Source organism: Dromiciops gliroides, chromosome 1 (assembly GCF_019393635.1).
Source record: "Dromiciops gliroides isolate mDroGli1 chromosome 1, mDroGli1.pri, whole genome shotgun sequence".
NCBI lineage: Eukaryota > Metazoa > Chordata > Mammalia > Microbiotheria > Microbiotheriidae > Dromiciops > Dromiciops gliroides.
The window spans coordinates 749,938,610-749,957,802 of NC_057861.1; the positions used below are offsets into that span (position 1 = coordinate 749,938,610).

General features: G+C 41.6%; 1 protein-coding gene across 6 annotated transcripts in view; it reads left to right on the forward strand.

Moving 5' to 3' along the window:
- Nucleotides 1-774: 774 nt before the first annotated feature.
- Nucleotides 775-19,193, forward strand: part of TASOR (transcription activation suppressor) — an 88,254-nt gene continuing 69,835 nt past the window's right edge. For 4 of the 6 annotated variants that reach the window (XM_043978640.1, XM_043978642.1, XM_043978641.1 and 1 more), the window contains exons 1-3: nt 1,264-1,396; nt 10,597-10,742; nt 17,605-17,697. In XM_043978640.1, coding sequence (XP_043834575.1) covers nt 17,680-17,697 — 18 coding nt within the window. In that variant the 5' untranslated portion in view covers nt 1,264-1,396; nt 10,597-10,742; nt 17,605-17,679. Of the gene's footprint in view, nt 869-1,263; nt 1,397-10,596; nt 10,743-17,604; nt 17,698-19,193 lie in introns of those variants that run through there. The other 2 variants (XM_043978644.1, XM_043978645.1) reach the window with 1 other exon arrangement.

The window sequence follows — 19,193 nt, forward strand, 5'->3', positions numbered from 1 at the left end:
TCAGCGACTGCGCCGCCTGGAAGCCCCCAGGCCCCTTCAGGAACAGCTGAGAGCCCAGCCCCGCCTCCTCCCGGACCCTGCCTCTGGGCGGCTCTCCCGAATCCCTCCTCCTGCCCGAGCTCCTCCCCTCTGCGGAGCCCCGCCCCTCCCGCGCCCTCCCTTTGGCCGGTTCCGCGGAGCCCCGCCCCTCTCCGTAGACCGCGAGTCCAGTGCACGAGCTCCTCTAGGCTTCAGAAGCTGCCGCTGCGGCGCCATTGGCCGAGCGGCCCGCGCTAGGCTCCGCCCCCGGCGCCGGACGCGAGCACGCCGAAGGGCTGCGGCGACGGCGGCGGCGCGGCGGCGGCTTCTGCGGCGGCAGCGGGCCCGGGAGCTCGAGCGTCCGTCCGTCAGTCAGTCAGTCAGTCCGTCAGTCCGTGAGTCAGTCAGTCGGTCGGTCGGTCGGTCGGTCCGAGGAGGGAAGGCGGGGCCGGGCAGAAGCGGCAGCAGCGGCAGCCCAAGCGGCAGCGGACAGCTCCCCGCCCCTCCTCCCCCGGGGCCCTCGGCCCGGCTATGGAGGCGGCGGCGGCGGCGGCGGCGGCGGCGGCGGGAGCGGGAGCCGCGTCCCCGCCCGGAGGCCCGGCCGCCCCGGAGCCCGAGGCCGCCTCACAAAATGGCGGAGGCGGCGGCGGAGACGCGGCGGCCTCGGGCCGGGCTCGGGCCCGCGGCCTGGGCCTGAGCCTGGGGCTCGGCCGCGGCCTGGGCGCCGAGCCCGAGGCGGGCGGCGCGGCGGCGGCGGCGGCGGTGACGGCGGCGGCCCTGGCCCGCGGGCCCGACGAGCCGCCCGTTAGGAGGAACTTCCAGATCCCCAGGAAGAGCCGGGAAAAGAAAGGTGGTGCTCCCTCGCGTCCGCCCCGCCCCGCCTTCCTCTTTCTCCCCTGCGCCCGCCCCGCGCTCGCGCCCACGCGCGGCCCCCGGCCCGGCCCGGCCACGCGCTCGCGAGCGCGGGTCCCCGGGGAGCGAGCCGGGCCGGGCTGCCCCGCACGTCTCCCGCGCGTGCCGGCGGCGGGGCGGCTGCGGGGGCTCTGCGGGCCCCGCTCTGCGCCGCCGCCCGCCCCCGGTCCCGGTGTCCCCCCGGTCCGGCCCTGGGCGCCCGGGCGGGCTCGGGCTTTCTCGGGGCCCCCGGTGCCCCTGCTGGGCAGGGCCTGGGCCCCGACCTTGCTCCCGCCTGCCCGGCCGGCTCCTCGGCTCCCCCGGGACCCGGAGGCGCAGCGCGGGGCGCCCGGGGCTCGTGGCTTTGTGTTGAGATGGAACCCCAGCGTTCCGAAGCCTTCCCGGGGGCAGGGGCCCTGCTCCGGTGGGCGGCACTCCCCCCTCCCCCCAGGGGTCTGCTCGGCGGAGAGATCTGTGAGATGGCGAGGTGTGTTTTCTCAAAGCGTTTTCACGCGCCTTTTCCTTGGGAAAGTGCTCAGGAAGAGAGCGGAGCCAGACGCGTCCCCGCAGTCGTCGGCCTCGAACCGGAGCCTCCCAAGGCCCCTCGCAGCGTTTGACTTGCTTTGGGAAGTTTGGGGGGGGGGGACGCTTTCCGGGCTCGAGTTCGTAATCGTTGCTTGTGGGAAACAGGTAGACTTAAAGGGAGCAAATAAAAATGGGAGCAATCGAGGGATTATGTAATACAAACCCTTTTAATAATTCCCTCCTGGGCTTTTTGCTCCTCTGGGAAATTGTATTTTTCCATCCTTCCTTAGTGACAAAGGGTGTTAAAAGTTTTTAACTTGGAAGAAAGTACCAGAGACTTGGTAAAAGTGAATTTGGGAGATACCTAAATATGTTGTGAAAAACAGCTGTTCCAAATAGCAAAATGACATTTTGGTTAGGCTATTCAATATTCTTAAATTGAGTGTTTCATCACCATGGACTTTATTCATTGGTGCTTATCTGGAAATTTTACTAGAAAAATTGATATTTTCAGGGTAGTTTTTGAATGAGAACTTTATTGGAAAAATGTCGTAGACTCTGATTTTTCATAATTCATCTTAACATCTTGACTGTTAGAAATGAATTATTAAAGGTGATGTAAAATCAGAATTGTTATGCTTAGGAACTTAGCCAGATATTAATTCTGGTTAGCAAAATCTTAATTTTGCATACAGAGATGTTAGAGTATTTGCCACTTGTCTAACACTTGTGTTTCTCATCTGTCCTTTGTGGTCTGGGTCTTTGAAAACCTCAGTCTAGGACTCTTGAGTATTTCATGTTCTTTATCTTTGATCTTGTTTAATTACATAGCATAGTGCCCAAGGAGCATGTTGAGTTTGATTCTTAACAGTACCACTTGGTCAGAAATAACTTGTCTTGAGTCAAGAAAGCATTTTCTTGAAAGGGAGATAGATAACTTGTCTGGAGAAAGTTGACATTCTTTGAGTTTTCCTTTACATTCATTGAAAGTATCAAATGTTCAAACCTCAAGGGGACTCAATATGACAACTTTGGTGACCAAGAAATTTCTTTAGTTTCAATTTAGAAATTTTTGTTTTGTTTTGTTTTTGCGGGGCAGTGGGGGTTAAATGACTTGCCCAGGGTCACACAGCTAGTGTTAAGTGTCTGAGGCTGGATTTGAACTCAGGTCCTCCTGAATCCCGGGCCAGTGCTTTATCCACTGCGCCACCTAGCTGCCCCTCAATTTAGAAATTTTAAGCAACACCTGAGACTCAGCCCTTTATTTATTTATTTTGTCCTTAAAAAGCTTCCATTTTATTGAGGGAGACAACATGGATGTACATAACTGTATTTATCTAAATTAGTACATATAGAATAGATGGTGACTTTAGGGGAAATTTTAGCAGCTCACAGAACTGGGGAAAACCTGTCAGAGGTGTGGTACTTAAGATGAGTCTTAAAATTTTTTTTTTAAAATAAAATTTTATTTTTTCCAATGACATGTAAAGAAAATTTTCAACATTCATTTTTTTTATAAGATTTTGAGTTCCCAATTTTTCTCCCTCCCTCTGTCCCTCTTTACCTCCCTCCCCAAGAAGGCAAGCAATCTGATATAGGTTATACATGTGCAATCGTGATAAACATATTTCCACATTGGAGACTTAGCTCTTTAGACTAACATGTAGTAATAACATCCCCCCCAATCCTTTATTTTAATTTTGGTTAGGTTGTTCATTATATGTAACCTAGCCAAAATGTTACAAGTATCAGACTTAATCACTGGATCCAATACAGCTGACAGCCGATTAACTGAAAAGCTAAATTTACTACTTTTTCCCAAAAATTCAATCAGTTACCTATTTAAGGCCTTTTGGGGGTCAGTTCGCATTCTTGAAGCTGTTGCTTTGGCATCTTAAATAATTGTGTCCGTTAGTCATTTTCCACTATTTGTATCTTTTAATATAATGCAGTTGTGTTTTTAAAGAATGATTTTCTGCATTTAAAAATTAATCTTGATTACTATCTTTTGTTTTTAAAACACCTTTTTTTCTAGTTATGTTCTTTCCCTTCTATCCAGTTATTGTCTCTTTTTATTTATCTTTTTTTTTTTTTTTGGTAGGGCAATGGGGGTTAAGTGACTTGCCCAGGGTCACACAGCTAGTGTCAAGCGTCTGAGGCTAAATTTGAACTCAGGTCCTCCTAAATCCAGGGCTGGTGTTCTATCCACTTCGCCACCTAGCTGCCCCTTGCATTATTTCTTTTTTTAAAAAAATCATTTATTTATTTATTTATTTATTTATTTATTTATTTATTTATTTATTTTTTCTGTTACATGTAAAGATAGTTCTCAACTTTTGTTTATACAAGCTTTCCAATTTCGAATTTTTCTCCCTCCCTCCCCCCTCCCCTAGACAGCAGGTAATCTGATATAGGATATATATATACACACACACATAATAACATTAATCCTATTTCTGCATTAGTCATGTTATAAGAGAAAAATCAGAGCAATGATAAAAAACCTCAAAATAGAAAAAACAACAGCACCAAAAACAAAAGAAATAGTATGGTTCATTCAGCATCTATACTCCACAGTTCTTTTTTTTTTTTCTTGGATTTGGAGATCCTCTTCTATCATGAGTTCCCTGGAACTCTTCTATACCATTGCATTGGTGAGAAGAATATAGTCCATCACAGTAGATCAACACTCAATGTTGATGATACTGTGTACAGCGTTCTTCTGGTTCTGCTCATCTCACTCATCATCAGCTCACGCAAGACCCTCCAGGTTTCTCTGAACTCCTCCTGCTCATCATTTCTTACAGCACAATAGTATTCCATTGTATTCCTATACCACAACTTGTCCAGCCATTCCCCAATGGATGGGCATCCCCTTAACTTCCAATTCCTTGACACCACATAAAGACCTTGCATTATTTCTTAATGAGGAAGTTGGTAGAACTGGATAGAAGGAAAGATCTTGGCATCCCATGATTAAGCTTCTGAGTTTTTAATGTACTAACTTAAAAAGCCCTTTCAGATATTTTAATATGTTCTTAAATTATAGCATGCTTCATAATACCAGTAAATATTATTAATAAAATAACATGCCTTATGTTTGGTGCTTTATGGTTAATAAAACACCTTCATATGTATTCTCACTATAATCAAAGCACAACTTTTATTTGGTAAATAGCATTTTATTTTTTTCCAATTACATGTAAAGGTAGTTTTTGCCATTACATTTTTTTTTAATTCCAAATTTTTTTCTCTCTCTCTCCCCTCTTCCCAAGACCACAAGCAATTTGATATAGGTTATAAGTGTACAATCATGTTATACATTTCCATATTAGTAATATTGTAGAAGAAGAAAGTCCAAAAGGGAAAAACCACTAACCCCCCCCCCCCCAAAAGTGTAAAGGGTATGCTTTGATCTTCATTCAGACTCCATAGTTCTTTCTCTGGATGTGGATAAGATAGCCTTTTACACCATGAATCTTTTGTAATTTTCTTGGATCATCGTTTTGCTGAGAAGAGCTAAGTCTATCACAGTTGATCACACTATTGCTGTTAATGTGTACAGTGTTCTGGTTTTGCTCACTTCATTCAGCACCAGTTCATGTAAGTCTTTCCAGGTTTTTCTGAAATTTGCCTGCTTATCATTCTTTATAGACCAGTAATATTCCATTATATTCATATACCACAGCTTGGTCAGCCATTCCCCAATTGATGGCATCCCCATAATTTCCAATTCTTTGCCACCACAAGAAGAAATGGTATAAATGTTTTTGTACATGTGGGTTCTTTTCCCCTTTTTTATGATCTCTTAGGGATACAGATCTAGTAGTGGTATTGCTAGATCAGAGGGTATTTATAGTCCGATTGCCCTTTGGGCTTAATTCCAAATTAAAGCACAACTTTTTGATCAGCTGATTTAATGTCATTTCTTATTTTGTACCTAAGGCAGAGGTTAAATTGATTTGATTAAAAAGTTGTATGGCTCGGTGCAGCTAGGTGGCGCAGTGGATAGAGCACCGGCCCTGGAGTCAGGAGGACCTGAGTTCAAATTCAGCCTCAGACACTTGACACTTACTAGCTGTGTGACCCTAGCCCCAATTGCCTCACCAAAAAAAAAAAAAAAGTTGTATGGCTTATTCAAGAGAGTTAGGTCTTTCTGGTCCCTAGGCCAATATTACTTCTACCTCATATTATCCCATCATCTAGAATTAGCCTATTTAGAGAAACGTTGAATTATGGTCACCTTGTCATATTTACTTTGAAGTTTCAAGACATCTCCCATCATGTAAACACAGGTCCTGGGCAGCTTGTACATAAAATGTGTTTTGAAGGTTGTGCTTAAGTAATTATGATAAGTAGCATGAGTGAATTGGGAGGAACACAAGAGAAATCAAAAGATACCAGGGTATCTTTTCTATTCTCTGCCACTAGATGGGCTTTGTGAACTTGGGTCAAAGCCACTTATGTTTCCATCCCTGAGCTTCATCTGTAAAATGAATAGTGGACTAGAAAATCTCTAATGGGATGATGCATTTTATGGGATAGCAAGGTAGTTTTTAATACATGGAACAGCTCAACAGGAATTTTTTGTTCAGTGCTTATTAAACTTGCATTATGTCTTACTCAACATTGGTATTTTGATTGTCTACTTCAGTAGATTTAAAACTGTCAAATTGGTAGCTAATAGATGTTAGGAAGCTGATCTCTTTGTATAAAGTGCTAAGTGTATTCTTTCTTGGCAAAGTTTTGTCGTGAAGAGAAGTGAATGGGACACTTGGTTTGAGGCCAGATAACTCCCCTGGCTTTTTTACTTAGTATTTGTATGTCCATGGGCAATTTTTTTTCTGCCTTTTGAGCCTCAGTTTGCTCTTATTGCATATTAAATAGGTTAGATCCAAGGTCTAATTTCTAAGGTCACTCAATAACTGCTCTGGAGTCTATGAACTATTTTTGATCGTGGAAAACAGGAATTGTAATATTGAATTTATTATTACTTTTTACATGTTAGACTAAATCATAATTTTTCTAGAGGATGGTTTGCTGGAATAGAAACTTGATAAAAACATGATCTTAACATAGGAGCAAACCATTAAGGATGCTGTTAAAGGTTGAATAGTTTTTTTTTTTTTTTTTTTTAGTGAGGCAATTGGGGTTAAGTGACTTGCCCAGGGTCACACAGCTAGTAAGTGTTATGTGTCTGAGGCCGGATTTGAACTCAGGTACTCCTGACTCCAGGGCTGGTGCTCTATCCACTGCGCCACCTAGCTGCCCCAAATAGTTATTTTCTTAAGAGATTTAGCCTGGCATAGTGGATTTGGAGTCAGGACTCAAGAGTCTAGACCTTGCTTCCTCTCCCATGTGGGACATGGAATCACTGTGTGATCCTTAACTTTGACTTCCCAGGCTCCTCTCCAAGGCTAGATGTTGCATAGTCATGAATCTTCCTTGGTAGTGAGAGTTTCCTCACCCAGAGTTACCTCCACTGATGAAATAGCTGGTATAGACCAAAAAATTTTTGTCTGCTTAGACATTTAAATTTGTTTTGTCAAAAAAACAAAACAAGACATGGTCTATATAAAGTAAGTTCTTAATTGTTTGGAGAAAAAGTATGATGGTTTTTCTCAAGGATATTGCTTCTACTGAACCCAACTTTAGAGAAATCTTAAGATGCTATAAAGATTAAATTGGTGGGGCAGCTAGGTGGTGCAGTGGATAAAGCACTGGCCCTGGAGTCAGGAGGACCTGAGTTCAAATTTGGTCACAGACACTTGACCTTCATTGCCCTGCAAAAAAACCCAAAAAAACCCACAACAAACAAAAGGATTAAATTGGAAACACCAACTTCAGTGTCAGTGCTTGAAATAAACTACTTATTGAAAATAATGACAGATTTGCTTTACACTCATACAGTGGAACATTCTGAAAACCTCCAAGTAAAGCAATTTTTATGTAATGTGGTGCTTAGGGTGGCAGCGGGGAAGAAAGGACCAAGGGGGCTGAGCTGCAGAGGGAGAGGGCCAGCACCAATTAGGCAGAGGTGGTGGCCTGGTGGCCACAGCCTCTCTAGTGTCCATTCTTCTGTTTTCACTTGAAAGGTTTGTTTTTGCTTTTGTTTTTTGTTTTGAGTTGTGGTGGTTGTTGCTGAGGGGCAGGCATGGAGAAAGAGAGCACTGTACTGTACAGTCAAGTTATATCTTTTTGGAATGCAGATTTCTTTCAGAATTTTTTAATGGGTTTTGACAGTGCAAATTTACCTAAAACAAGAACTGTCTACAATTTATTAGCTTTATTTTTGTAAGGGAAATGGTATTTAAGTGCTAGGCATTGTGCTAACACTTTACAGATCTTTTATTTGTGTCAAAGAATGTTAACAATATCTTCATTTACACATTTTAACTCCCTTATTCTTTTTCTTTTTTCTTTTTTTTGGGTGGGCAATGAGGGTTAAATGAGTTTCCCAGGGTCACACAGCTAGTAAGTATCAAGTGTCTGAGGCTAGATTTGAACTCAGGTCCTCCTGAATCCAAGGCCAGTGCTTTATCCACTGCGCCACCTAGCTGCCCCCTGACTCCCATATTCTTAAATTGATACAGGATGCAGGAATTTTTGACTAGGAATTGATTGAAAAAGGCCTCTCTCCCATCTTCTGATTTTCATTCACAGACTGTTTTCTTTATTAGTAGCCTAGTTAGTATGTGGCCATTTTGTATATTTTTAAAGGGGAGAGCTTGTCTTTTGGGGAGAAAATTTTTTTCAATAACCATTGGGCCTTCTCATGATTTAAAAAACCCCACACAACTATTCTCACAGTACTTTGCATGGTTTGAATCAAGTTTTAATTTATCTTGTATGAACCTGTTTAAATACATGTCTCCCTCCCATTAGAAAGTAAGTTTCCTCAGCATATAGACTATATTTGGCTTTCTTTCTATCCTGTGCACATAGAAATGTTTATTAATGGATTGATTGATAGTAGTTACTGTCTTTTTTTTTTTTTGGTGAGGCAGTTGGGGTTAAGTGACTTGCCCAGGGTCACACAGCTAGTAAGTGTTAACTGTCTGAGGCCATATTTGAACTCTGGTCCTCCTGACACCAGGGCTGGTGCTCTATCCACTGCGCCATCTAGCTGTCCCAAGTTTTAATTTATAATCCAACAAATGGAAAATGGTCATAGCATTTAGAACTGGAAAGGACATTACTCCAGTTCTTTCACTTTACATTTAGATACAAGGCCACATGGTTAATAAATAGCAGAACCATGATTTCAATTCAGGTCTTCAGACCTGAAACAGGAGTTTTTGGTATTATGAAAGATGTGGACCCTGAAAATGGGTTTGTTTTTTTTTTTAATCCTATTTTGTAGCGAGAAAAAAATTTATTTTAAAAAAAGTCCTGTGAAACTTTTGAAAAATAGGGATTTGGAGGAAAATTTAAAAAATATATATGTATATTTTTTTTCTAAAATTTATTTATTTATTTATTTTTGCGAGGCAATGGGGGTTAAGTGACTTGCCCAGGGTCACACAGCTAGTAAGTGTCAAGTGTCTGAGGCTGGATTTGAACTTAGGTACTCCTGAATCCAGGGCTGGTGCTTTATCTACTGCGCCACCTAGCCGCCCCCAAAATATATATATTTTTAAACCATTAGCAATATAGTAATGTATTCCATGTAACTTTGCAATAGTCATCAAAACACCTGGGTAATGTACAGAGATGAATGCCTAGAAAAACCAGAGAAAATGCTTTTTCTCTGAAGTTTTCTGCTCTCTTTTTGGGACCTTCATTATATTACTGAATTAATATTTTTAAAAAAACCCTACAATTTGGTATATGAAAATTTATAAGAAAATTTGCATATTAAATTCATAAGAATTTTGTTAAATGGTTTGGTTTTTCAATAAATAAAAGTTGACTAACATCAATAAGCTAATTATACAGTTTTTAATATTTATAAGTTTATGTAGGAAACTCTTATAATTTTGGTTTTTTTCTCTTTCACAGTGAATTATTTAGGTTACTTTTCATTAATCAAATATGCCGTAATTTGAAGTGATTTATCTAAGTCCATGTAGTGAGCCATGTATAAATCACATACTAATAAATTGGCGCACTGCTTTGTTCAGTGTTAATAAGCTGTCCTACAAATGAAAACTCAATAGGTTAGGACACAAAACCCCCAAGTTTCCAAGTGAAGAAACTAAATTCAGGATAGTATCAATTCCCAAACCTGACTCATTCCTTTATGACATAACTGCCAGGGTGACAAGAACAGTGTCTTTAGCTATTGATTATATCGCTACGTCAGCCAGCTATAAAGGAGGCAGTGGACAAAAAGGTGTCAAGACAATCAAATTTATGGCCCCAAAAAATGAAGTTCTAAGATTGCTTTCTCCTTCCTTTTACAGTGAATTATTTGTTATTTTCCAATAATCACATTTGTCATAAGTTTACTATCGTTCATGTCGAAATCTATTCAGATGTGTACAACTATGTGTAGACACTGCCTCATATCATTAAGATGTGTCAAAGTCTTACTCAGATTCCAACCCCAAGTCCTTTTTATTTTATAGCATTTTATTTACCATTTTAAAGATTCTTTAAAGCCTTGCCCTCTATCACAAACAGTATGTAACCCATATAATTATATTTAAAATATAAAAGAAAAATTTTTTTTTTGTGGGGCAATTGGGGTTAAGTGACTTGCCCAGGGTCACACAGCTAGTAAGTGTCAGGTGTCTGAGGCCGGATTTGAACTCAGGGCCTCCTGACTCCAAGGCCAGTGCTCTATCTACTGTGCCACCTAGCCGCCCCTTATTTGTTCTTTTTAATGGTCTTGAAGTTTGCAAATCCTTTACTACTCTGATTTTAGCTACTTGGAATTTGCTTGGTCAAAACAATTGGTCAGCGTAGTCGTTAGTTAACTGGAAATAATTGATTGTACTATTTCCTCTCCTGCCACACACAAAATTGTCACATGGTGGTTTTGGTGATTTGTAAAGAATAAAAGACATGGTATGTCTTGGTTTCTTCTAATGTTATTTAAAATGGTTTATATTTAAAAAAACCCCTTTTTTAAAAAAGTATTAATAACAAATACTTTTAAAAGTTGCTAATTTGTATGCCTTTATTTTATTTGGTTTTGTTTTATTTTTTAATTTTTAGCACTTTTTCAGCCAGTAACTTCAGGCACCCGGGAGTTTGAAGATATTCTAAAAGTTCTACACTCATCTTACCTTGAGCCAGGATCAGTGGCTAATTTTAACTACAGACGAGCTAGTTTGGTTCATAATGAACTTTTGGAAAAGGAGGTAAGTTGTTAATAAATATTAGGCATTTTAAATGATTGCTAACTTTATAAATAAGTGAAATACATTTTTCATTTTCCCCCTTTAAATTGTCATAAAATCTTTGAATAAATTGAAATAAAGAAAATGTAAATTTTCCTATTTGGTAGTATGTTCACTAATGGATGAATTCTCAAAATCTCTCATGCTATTATTGTGGAAAAGATGGAGAGATATGGGGTAGTATGATAGTATAGTATAGTATAGTATAGTTAGATGGATTTGGAACTGGCTGAGTGACTGGACTTGGTGTCATTAATGGGATTTTTTTTTGGGGGGTGAGGCAATTGGGGTTAAGTGACTTGCCTAGGGTCACACAGCTAGTGTCAGCTGTCTGAGGCCGGATTTGAACTCAGGTCTTCCTGAATCCAAGGCCAGTGCTTTATCCACTGTTGCCACCTAGCTGCCCCACATTAATTGGATTTTATCATAATGGCTCTAGGTTTCCAGTAGCATGCCCCAGGCATCTGAATATAGTCCCAAGGTATTCTGACATTTTAGTAAGTGATTTGAATAAAGGGATATAGAATATAAGGTACATGTTTATGAAATTTGCTGATAAAGGATAGCTGGTAAATGTTTTAATAATTATCTCTTGGGAAAAAAAAAAATGTACCAAGCCTGGATTTGTGGTGCTTGATGCTATCTGAGGTGTAAATGCGCAGACTGAAAATTTAACAATTGGCTCTCAAGAGAGGCTCGGAGCTGGCTCCAATGTAGCTGTGGGGAGAGTTAATAATGGTTCAGAAAGCTCTTGACTGGCTAGAACATCGGACCTCACAAATGAGATGAAATTCATTAGGGATAAATACAAATTCTTGTACAAGTTCAGAAACAACTTCACAAACCCGCTTTGGCCAGGGAGCAGTTTCTCAAGCTCTGGGCATATAAGCTGACATCAAGATCACCAGCATGAGAGTGGCAGCCATGGAAGGGAAACGAATCTGAGGCTTTGGCTAAGAGAGACAACAGCCTTTCTGGGCAAAAGGAGCTGACGGCCTCCTCAGTCTTCGCTCTGCTGTGACTCATCTGGAGTTTTGTGTTCCAGAGGGATCTTGTTAAGCTGGAGAGCATCCAGAGGGAGGTGACTGGAGGCAAAGGGCCTCTAGTTCATGTCCTAATGTGAGGCTCAGTTTGAGGAATTGGGGATTCACGGCCCAGATGAGAAAGTTCAGGGTGGGTGGGAGAAGTCAGGTGTTGGGAGGATTGTTGTGCAGAAGAGGTGTTAGGCTTTGTTCTATAGAAGTAGTGGCCAAGGGTGAAAGTGCAGGTAGTTACACTTAGGCTTCATGGAAGGAAAAACTTGTGATGGGGATAAGATTCTTATTTGAGATGGGTTGGACCAGGTCAGAGGTTCTTAGCCCTTTTTGTAGAAGTGATCCCTGTGGCAGGCTGGTGATGCCTCTGGACTGCTCCTCAGGGGAAAAAAATGTTTTTAAATGTATGAAATAAAACACCCGTCATTTATTTCCACTCCAAGGTCACACACCTGTGTGTAGTCTGCGCACAAACCCAAGAACCCCCTGTGGGGAACTCGTAGACTGAGTGCTCCCTGAGATCTTTCCTGGCTTTAATCTGTGACAGTGTCTGAGATGTGTGGAAAGGCTTGCTCTCAGGCTGGGGCCATGTCTACTAAAATTTGTGGTAGAAAATGCTGACACACACAAAACCCAGGCATGTGCTTGTTCCAGATGCAAAGTGACCGCTATTCAGTTTTATGGGCGAATGAAGGGAGTGATTGAGTTATGAATTAAAATATCCTCATATTAGGTGAAAAGGTAGGAGAAGACAGAGTAACTGGAGAGTTGGCCTTGGAGCTAGGATGGCTTGGGTTGGAATCCTGCCTCTGGCAGATCATTGACTATATAACATAACCTCTCAGTGCTCTAGTCTAGAGCGCTCAGACACGTGACCTGCAGGCTGCATGCTGTCCACAACACTTCCAAATATTGCTTGAACCAGATCAACGTATAATTGGGAAATAGTGAGCAAAATAAATAAAAATGTAATAAAACGGATCTTATATTACATTTTAAAACTAAGTCATGTGGCCCAGGGGATCCTTAATATAAGGATTTGTGGCCCCCATTTCTATTTGAGTTTGATATCGCTGTGCTAGCGAGAAGGTATCAATTCCAAGTGGAGTCAGGGCTATTTGAAGCAGCCTCCAGCCAGCCTTAGAGCTTGGGAACCTGAACTCTAGGTGAACCCCCTCCATTTTGTCATACAAACAAATTTCTGTGATCTAACAATTTGTTTTGACTAATCTGTTATGATACCATGCTTTAAAAAGAAAGAAAAAAGGACCAAACAACAGAGGTTTACAACACGGCCTAAAGATTTAGCACCTGTAAAACCTTGGCACTTGTTCTCAGATAAGCAAAGAGAATTTTAGGGGCATTTGTAGCCTCTTGCCAGACTACCTGTGTGTTCACATTCTGGGTGATTGCATTCACAGCAATCTTTAATAAAACTTTCATCTTTTCTCCTCAGATGTTTGTGGTGTCAGATTGTTGACCCATCTCTAGGCCATTAAGAATATAAGCTGCAGAAAGGGAGTTGTGTATACCAGGGCCACCACAAGTCTAGTCCCTCTCCTAGATAGGAAATAGATGATCCCAAGGTATTTTCCAGAGGTCATTAAGCTGTGTCAGGTTATTGCTATATTTGATGGTGATGTTTTATTCAATTGGAATGGGGAAGTTGACATTAAGAAAGTAAAATTCATGGGGACAGAAGGATTTAGTTAGTTCCCCAAGATGGATTTCAGAAAGAGAAAAACGTGGTCCCTTCCTTCAAGAAGCTCACATTTGAATAGAGGAGAAAACATGAAACAGTTCTATGTCCGAGAGAGACGCACGAACAGTAGGGAGGGCTGGGCACGGCCTCCTGAAGAAGGTGGACTCTGAACTGAGTCTGGAAGGAAACGGTGACAGCCTTGAAGCAGAGGGACGGGAGGAGGAAGAGCATCTCAGGGAAAGGGCAAGGACAGCGTGGGGAGATGGAGATTGAGAGGGTGAGAGCCACAGAGAGACCATGGCACCAGGGGGGTGGAGGGAAGTGTGATGGAGGAAAGCTGGGAAAGGAGGAAGGGTCCAGGTGGTCACTGGAGAGAACAGGGAGTCACTGGAGTCTATAGAGTAGGGGGTGAGATGGTCAGTCCTGTGCCAGAGTGGGGAATGTAGATGGACACCAGACATGTCTGGTTAGAAAAGATAAGACTTGGCAACATGTTGGCTCTGGTGATGATGCTGAGGTTGCCAACTTTGGATTTGGGAGAATGGTGGTATCCTTAATAGCAATAAGGAAATTAGGAAGAGGGGAGAGTTTGGAAGGAAAGATGAATTCTGTTTTTGAGATGCATGTGGGATAGCCAGTTTGAGATGTCCAAGTAAAAAACAAGGCTCAGAATACAGAGATGGGAGTCATTAGAATGTTGTAGTGCTGGGCCTGGAGTCAGTGAGACTTGAAGTCAAATCTGGTCCCAGACCCTTACTGGCTGTGTGACCCTGAGCCGGTCATTAAACCCAATCACCTCATTTCTCAACTATAAAATAAAAATAACAGCACCTACCTTGTAGAGTTAGAAGCATCAAATGAGAGCCTGCTTGTAAGAGGACTTAGTGCCCAGCACAGTGACTCTCCTCTCCTCCTGGAGAATTGCTAAAATGTTACTACTATGAATTAGCCATTGTGCTAAGCCCTAAGGAGGCCAAGGTAAAAATGAAACCATTTGATCCTCCTAGGCTGTGGACTTTGTTGGTGGATGCAACATATATGCCGCTAAGTGTACCGAGTATGGACAAAGCAATTTTGGGGAGGTGTCCAGTGGATGGGGATGATTCCTGTAAGGGGTAACAGGGAGTCTAAGAGGCCTAGGTAAGGAGGAAATGCATTCCAATATGAAAGACAGCCTGTTTAGAGGCTCTGAGATCATATGTGCAGCCCAGCAGTCAAGCCCTTTTGGCTGGATTGAAGCGTGTGGGATTGTAGCCAGGTTGTGAAGGGGAGTGAACGGTCATGCTCTGGAGTTTTTCCCAGAAATAATAGGGAGCCCGTGAGGTTCATAGAGAAGGGGAGTAACATGGTCAGACCTGCATTTTAGAAAAATAATTGGCAGCTTTATGAAAGTTGGATGATTTGCAGATGTAAGAAAGAGACTGGAAGCAGGGGCCGAAATTGGGAGGCTTTCACAATAATCCAGGGAAGAAGTGCTCAATACCTGGACTAGAGTGATGGCTAAAAAGATACAAAGCCTGTGGGCTTGTGTTGGTGATAAAAGTGACAGTATTTGATGATTATTGATGGCATATGTGACATGAAGGAGAGGAAGGAGTTCAGGATTGCACCAAGGTTGTGAACTGGAGTGACAAGAAAGATAATGGTTCCCTCCATAGAGATAGAGAAGTTTGAGAGACATGTCTATTTCGTTGGGAAATCGATCAGTAAGCATTTATTTATTTGTATTTATTTTTTAAAATAAAAACCCAATTATTTATTTTATTTTACAGGTCAATGAGGGTTAAGTGACTTGCCCAGCTAGTAAGTGTCAAGTGTCTGAGTCTGGATTTGAACTCAGGTACTCCTGAACCCAGGGCCAGTGCTTTATCCACTACGCCACCTAGCTGCCCCCAGTAAGCATTTATTAAGCACCTAATATGTCCCAGCTCCTCTGCTAAGCTCTGGGATACAAGTACAAAGAATGAAACATTCCATCCCCAAGGAGCTTAGCATATAATGGTGGAAACTAGTATGAATGGAAATGTACACAGGATAAATAGAATGTGAACAAATACAAATACAAAGTAGAGTAGATGGGTGGGCTGTGGCCGTTGAGAGGATCAAGAAGTAAAGGCTTCATGCAGAAAGAAGATTGTGCTTGGGCTTCGTTTTAAGGGGAGAGGGGGACCTTGAGGAGGAGGTAAGGTGGGGAGTGCCCACTGGTTATGTGATATGACCAGTGCAGAGGCATGGAGACAGATGTGGTGCCATCTCAGTAACCATTTATGAAGCACCTATTCTGTGCTGGCTAGGAACTGGACTCACCCCTGAGGAATATGCACATGTTAAGCATAGAGAATTATTGCAAATGTCAGGACAGGATAATTTCCAGTGAGGCTGGGATGACAGCTTGGGGCCAGGTTGCAAAGGGCTTTAAAAACTAATTTTTTATTCTAGAGGTGATAGGAAGCCCTGGAGTTTGTTGAAGAGGAGAGTTCTGTGATCAGAGCTGGCTTTGATCCTAGAATAATTTAGGGTCACTACAGTTCATCAGCAAGGGAGTGACATGGGTCAAATCTGCCCTTAAGGAAAATCACTTTGGCATCAGTGTTAAGGATGAACTAGTGGGGAGAGGTCTAAGGCAGGAAGACCAATTAGGAAATTGTTGGAATAATTTAGGTGAGAGGTGAGGAGACCTCGCACCAAGGTAGCAGCTAGCTGTGAGCAGAGACTTAGCCAGGTCGATTACTATCATCCCTGATGTCTGCCTCTCATCAGGTTGTAAAGGTGCTATATAAACCATAGTTATTAATATCTCCGAGAAAAATCTCTCACCCTCTTGTAACATGCCCGCTTTGGAATTTCATAGTTGTATGGGAGGATCTTTTGTCTTTATGGGAACAGTGTTCAGGACTTGGCAAATTGAACACCAGTGTGCTAGATCCAGCATATAAAACAGAGTTGAATGTGGGCCTTGCTCTTATTGCCTTTATGTATATCTGTGTAGGTATAAGGACTGGATTTGTAATCTCATTGATATAGGGAGTCCTCAGGTGACCAAACTCCCTCTGTCTACCAAAGTGAATCAGCATCATCATTGCACGCACCTTAGAGACTTTGTTGTATTAAGAGATTGTCCCATACACACAATGGGTCAGAGGTGGTGCTTGAACCCAGTGTTAAAAAATGAAGCTGGTAGTTTATAGAGACACAGATAGACTTAAGGTGTGAGTTGGAGACTAGTCTGAATTTTAATATTAAATACCAGTATAAGCAATTAGACTTACTTTCCAGTTTACTTAACTTGTAAATATATTTCTCTTCATAAAGTCATAACTTCTCAGTCACTGTATTTTTACTTTTTCATGCTTTCAGTTAGGGTGTTCTCTGTTTTCTTCAATTTTTGCTTTTTTGCTCTGTGTTATTTTATAAGTACCTTTCCATATCTCTTTATAGTACTCCATTTTGGTGACCTCCACTGCATTTTAGGATTCCATAATTTATTGAATTATTTCCTTAGTGTTAGAGGAGAGGTGGTAGGAGGTAGTGGGTAAGATGTTAGAACTAGATTCAAGTCTTGCCTTAAACACTTAGTAATTGTGACTTGGGGGGGGGGACTCTTCTTTGAACATCAGTTTCCTCATTTAGTAGTAATAGTAATAGTAACAGTAATGGGGTTGTTGGGAAGCTCATATGGAAAAAAATGTATGTAAAGGACTTCGCCAACCATACTGTTCTTTATATGAGTTACTACCTTTATTATTAAACATTTAGGTTCCATTTTTTATTATATTGCTGTTATACATATATTTTAACATTTAGTTCTTTTTTAAAAATAGCATTTTCAGGTTATTTTCCTAATAATGGAAAATACTTGTATAATGTTAATGGGAATGTGAGTACAGGTAAAGTGGCAAAGCACTGGAAAGGCAGTTGAGACAGAAATTGTGATGGAAAATTGATTTCAGAAAATTAAAAATAATCTGATTAGATTTCTCTCTAACCTGGCAGCTTTAGGAACAATAGAGAAAATTCTTGGAAGTAGTATTTTTATTTTAAGCCATAATCACCTCTGAAGGGTTATATAGACTTCTGTTTTTAACAGTTCACAGAGAAACGGAGAGAACTGAGATTCGATGGTCGTTCAGATAAAGAACTTGCAGAATCCTATGCATTTCTGATGGTTGATCGGCCTCAGGTGAGAGTATCCATCTACTACAAATTAAATTTCAGGGCATTTTAATTACTGAATAGCAATTTCAAAATTTCTGGGGCTTTTATTTATTTATTTTTTGACACAATGACCTTCAGCTGAATTGCACAATAGAACATGGTAAGTAACACAACATTTTATAGCTGGTACTTTGCCTGCTCATAAAACCCAGAAGAAAATTTTTGTATTTCGTACATTTTGAATGTTTCAATTCACTTTATATCTTACATTTCCTAAAGTTTCCTTCTTAGACATTTTTGTGACTCATTATGATCTGGAGGTGACCTTGGTTTTGGGAATGCTATTCCAGTGCATTGTAAGACCTAGAAGGATATGCTGTGCTAGAAAGATTTTGATTATGGCATCCCCAGCAAACTATTCTGCTGTCTTGAGGATCAGCCTAGTAAAATATGGAGGAATTCTTGACCAGTAGCTTGGTCTTTGGCTCATGAATTCTTTGGTCTTGGAAACCCACAAAACAAAGAAAAGTGTGAAATGTTACTCAAGTCATGTATATTATAGCCTTTGCTTCTGCAGTGATGCTGATGGAAAAAGGGACGGAGGATAGGATGCTCATGGACCAGTCAGTTTTTAGACTGTCAGTAAGCATTAATTTAGCCAGTAGTGATCTGAGCCTTAGATCCATGTCCTGTAACCAGCTAATGTAGTGCTGGAGAAGTAGAGTCCTCTCGAAAAGGACTGAGTGACCACATGGCAGGTATTGACATCTTGAGCTCGATGGCTTGTAGGTACCTCAGACTATTGTGTCCAGAACTGCGCTCCTTCTCTTTCTTGTCTAAACACCGCACTCTGCTGAGCTTTTCTATTTCAGTGGAGCATTCCACCTCCTTGCAGCCACCCAGGTTTGTAACTTTGGGGTCATCCTCAACTCTAAACCCTTTTTCACCTCTCATCCAGTCAGTTGCCAAATTTTCTATTTTCTAGCTTTACAACATTCATCCCCTTTACTGTTTGGCACTTGATACGACTCTGATTTGGTAGGACTTGCCTACAGTTTGTCCTAGTCACTGGCAAAGCCTGCAAGAGCCAGTGTTGCTGGTACTGACCTGAAGCAGCAGAGCTGAACTCTTTAGGGAAGGAAAGTCTGTTTCAGTGGAGAAAAAATTTCCCACTCACATAAGGCTCAAATTTTTTTTAATTTTAATTTTTTCCTTCAGTGTAAAGTTTAAACTAACTTTAATGCCTTATATGCCCCTGCATATCTATTCTGACATGGGTTTGTGTTAAGGCTTTTTTTTTTTGTTGTTGGGGCAATGAGGATTAAGTGACCTGCTCAGGGTCACACAGCTGGTAAGTGTCAAGTGTCTGATGCTGGATTTAAACTTGGGTTTTTTGCATCATTGTTGCTTCCTCGATTATCTTCTCCCTCCCAAAGAACCATACCATATGACATAGTATGTTTTAAAGACAAAAAAAGAAAGAAAAAAAATCAGCGTAACTGCTCAAGTCTGAAAATATGA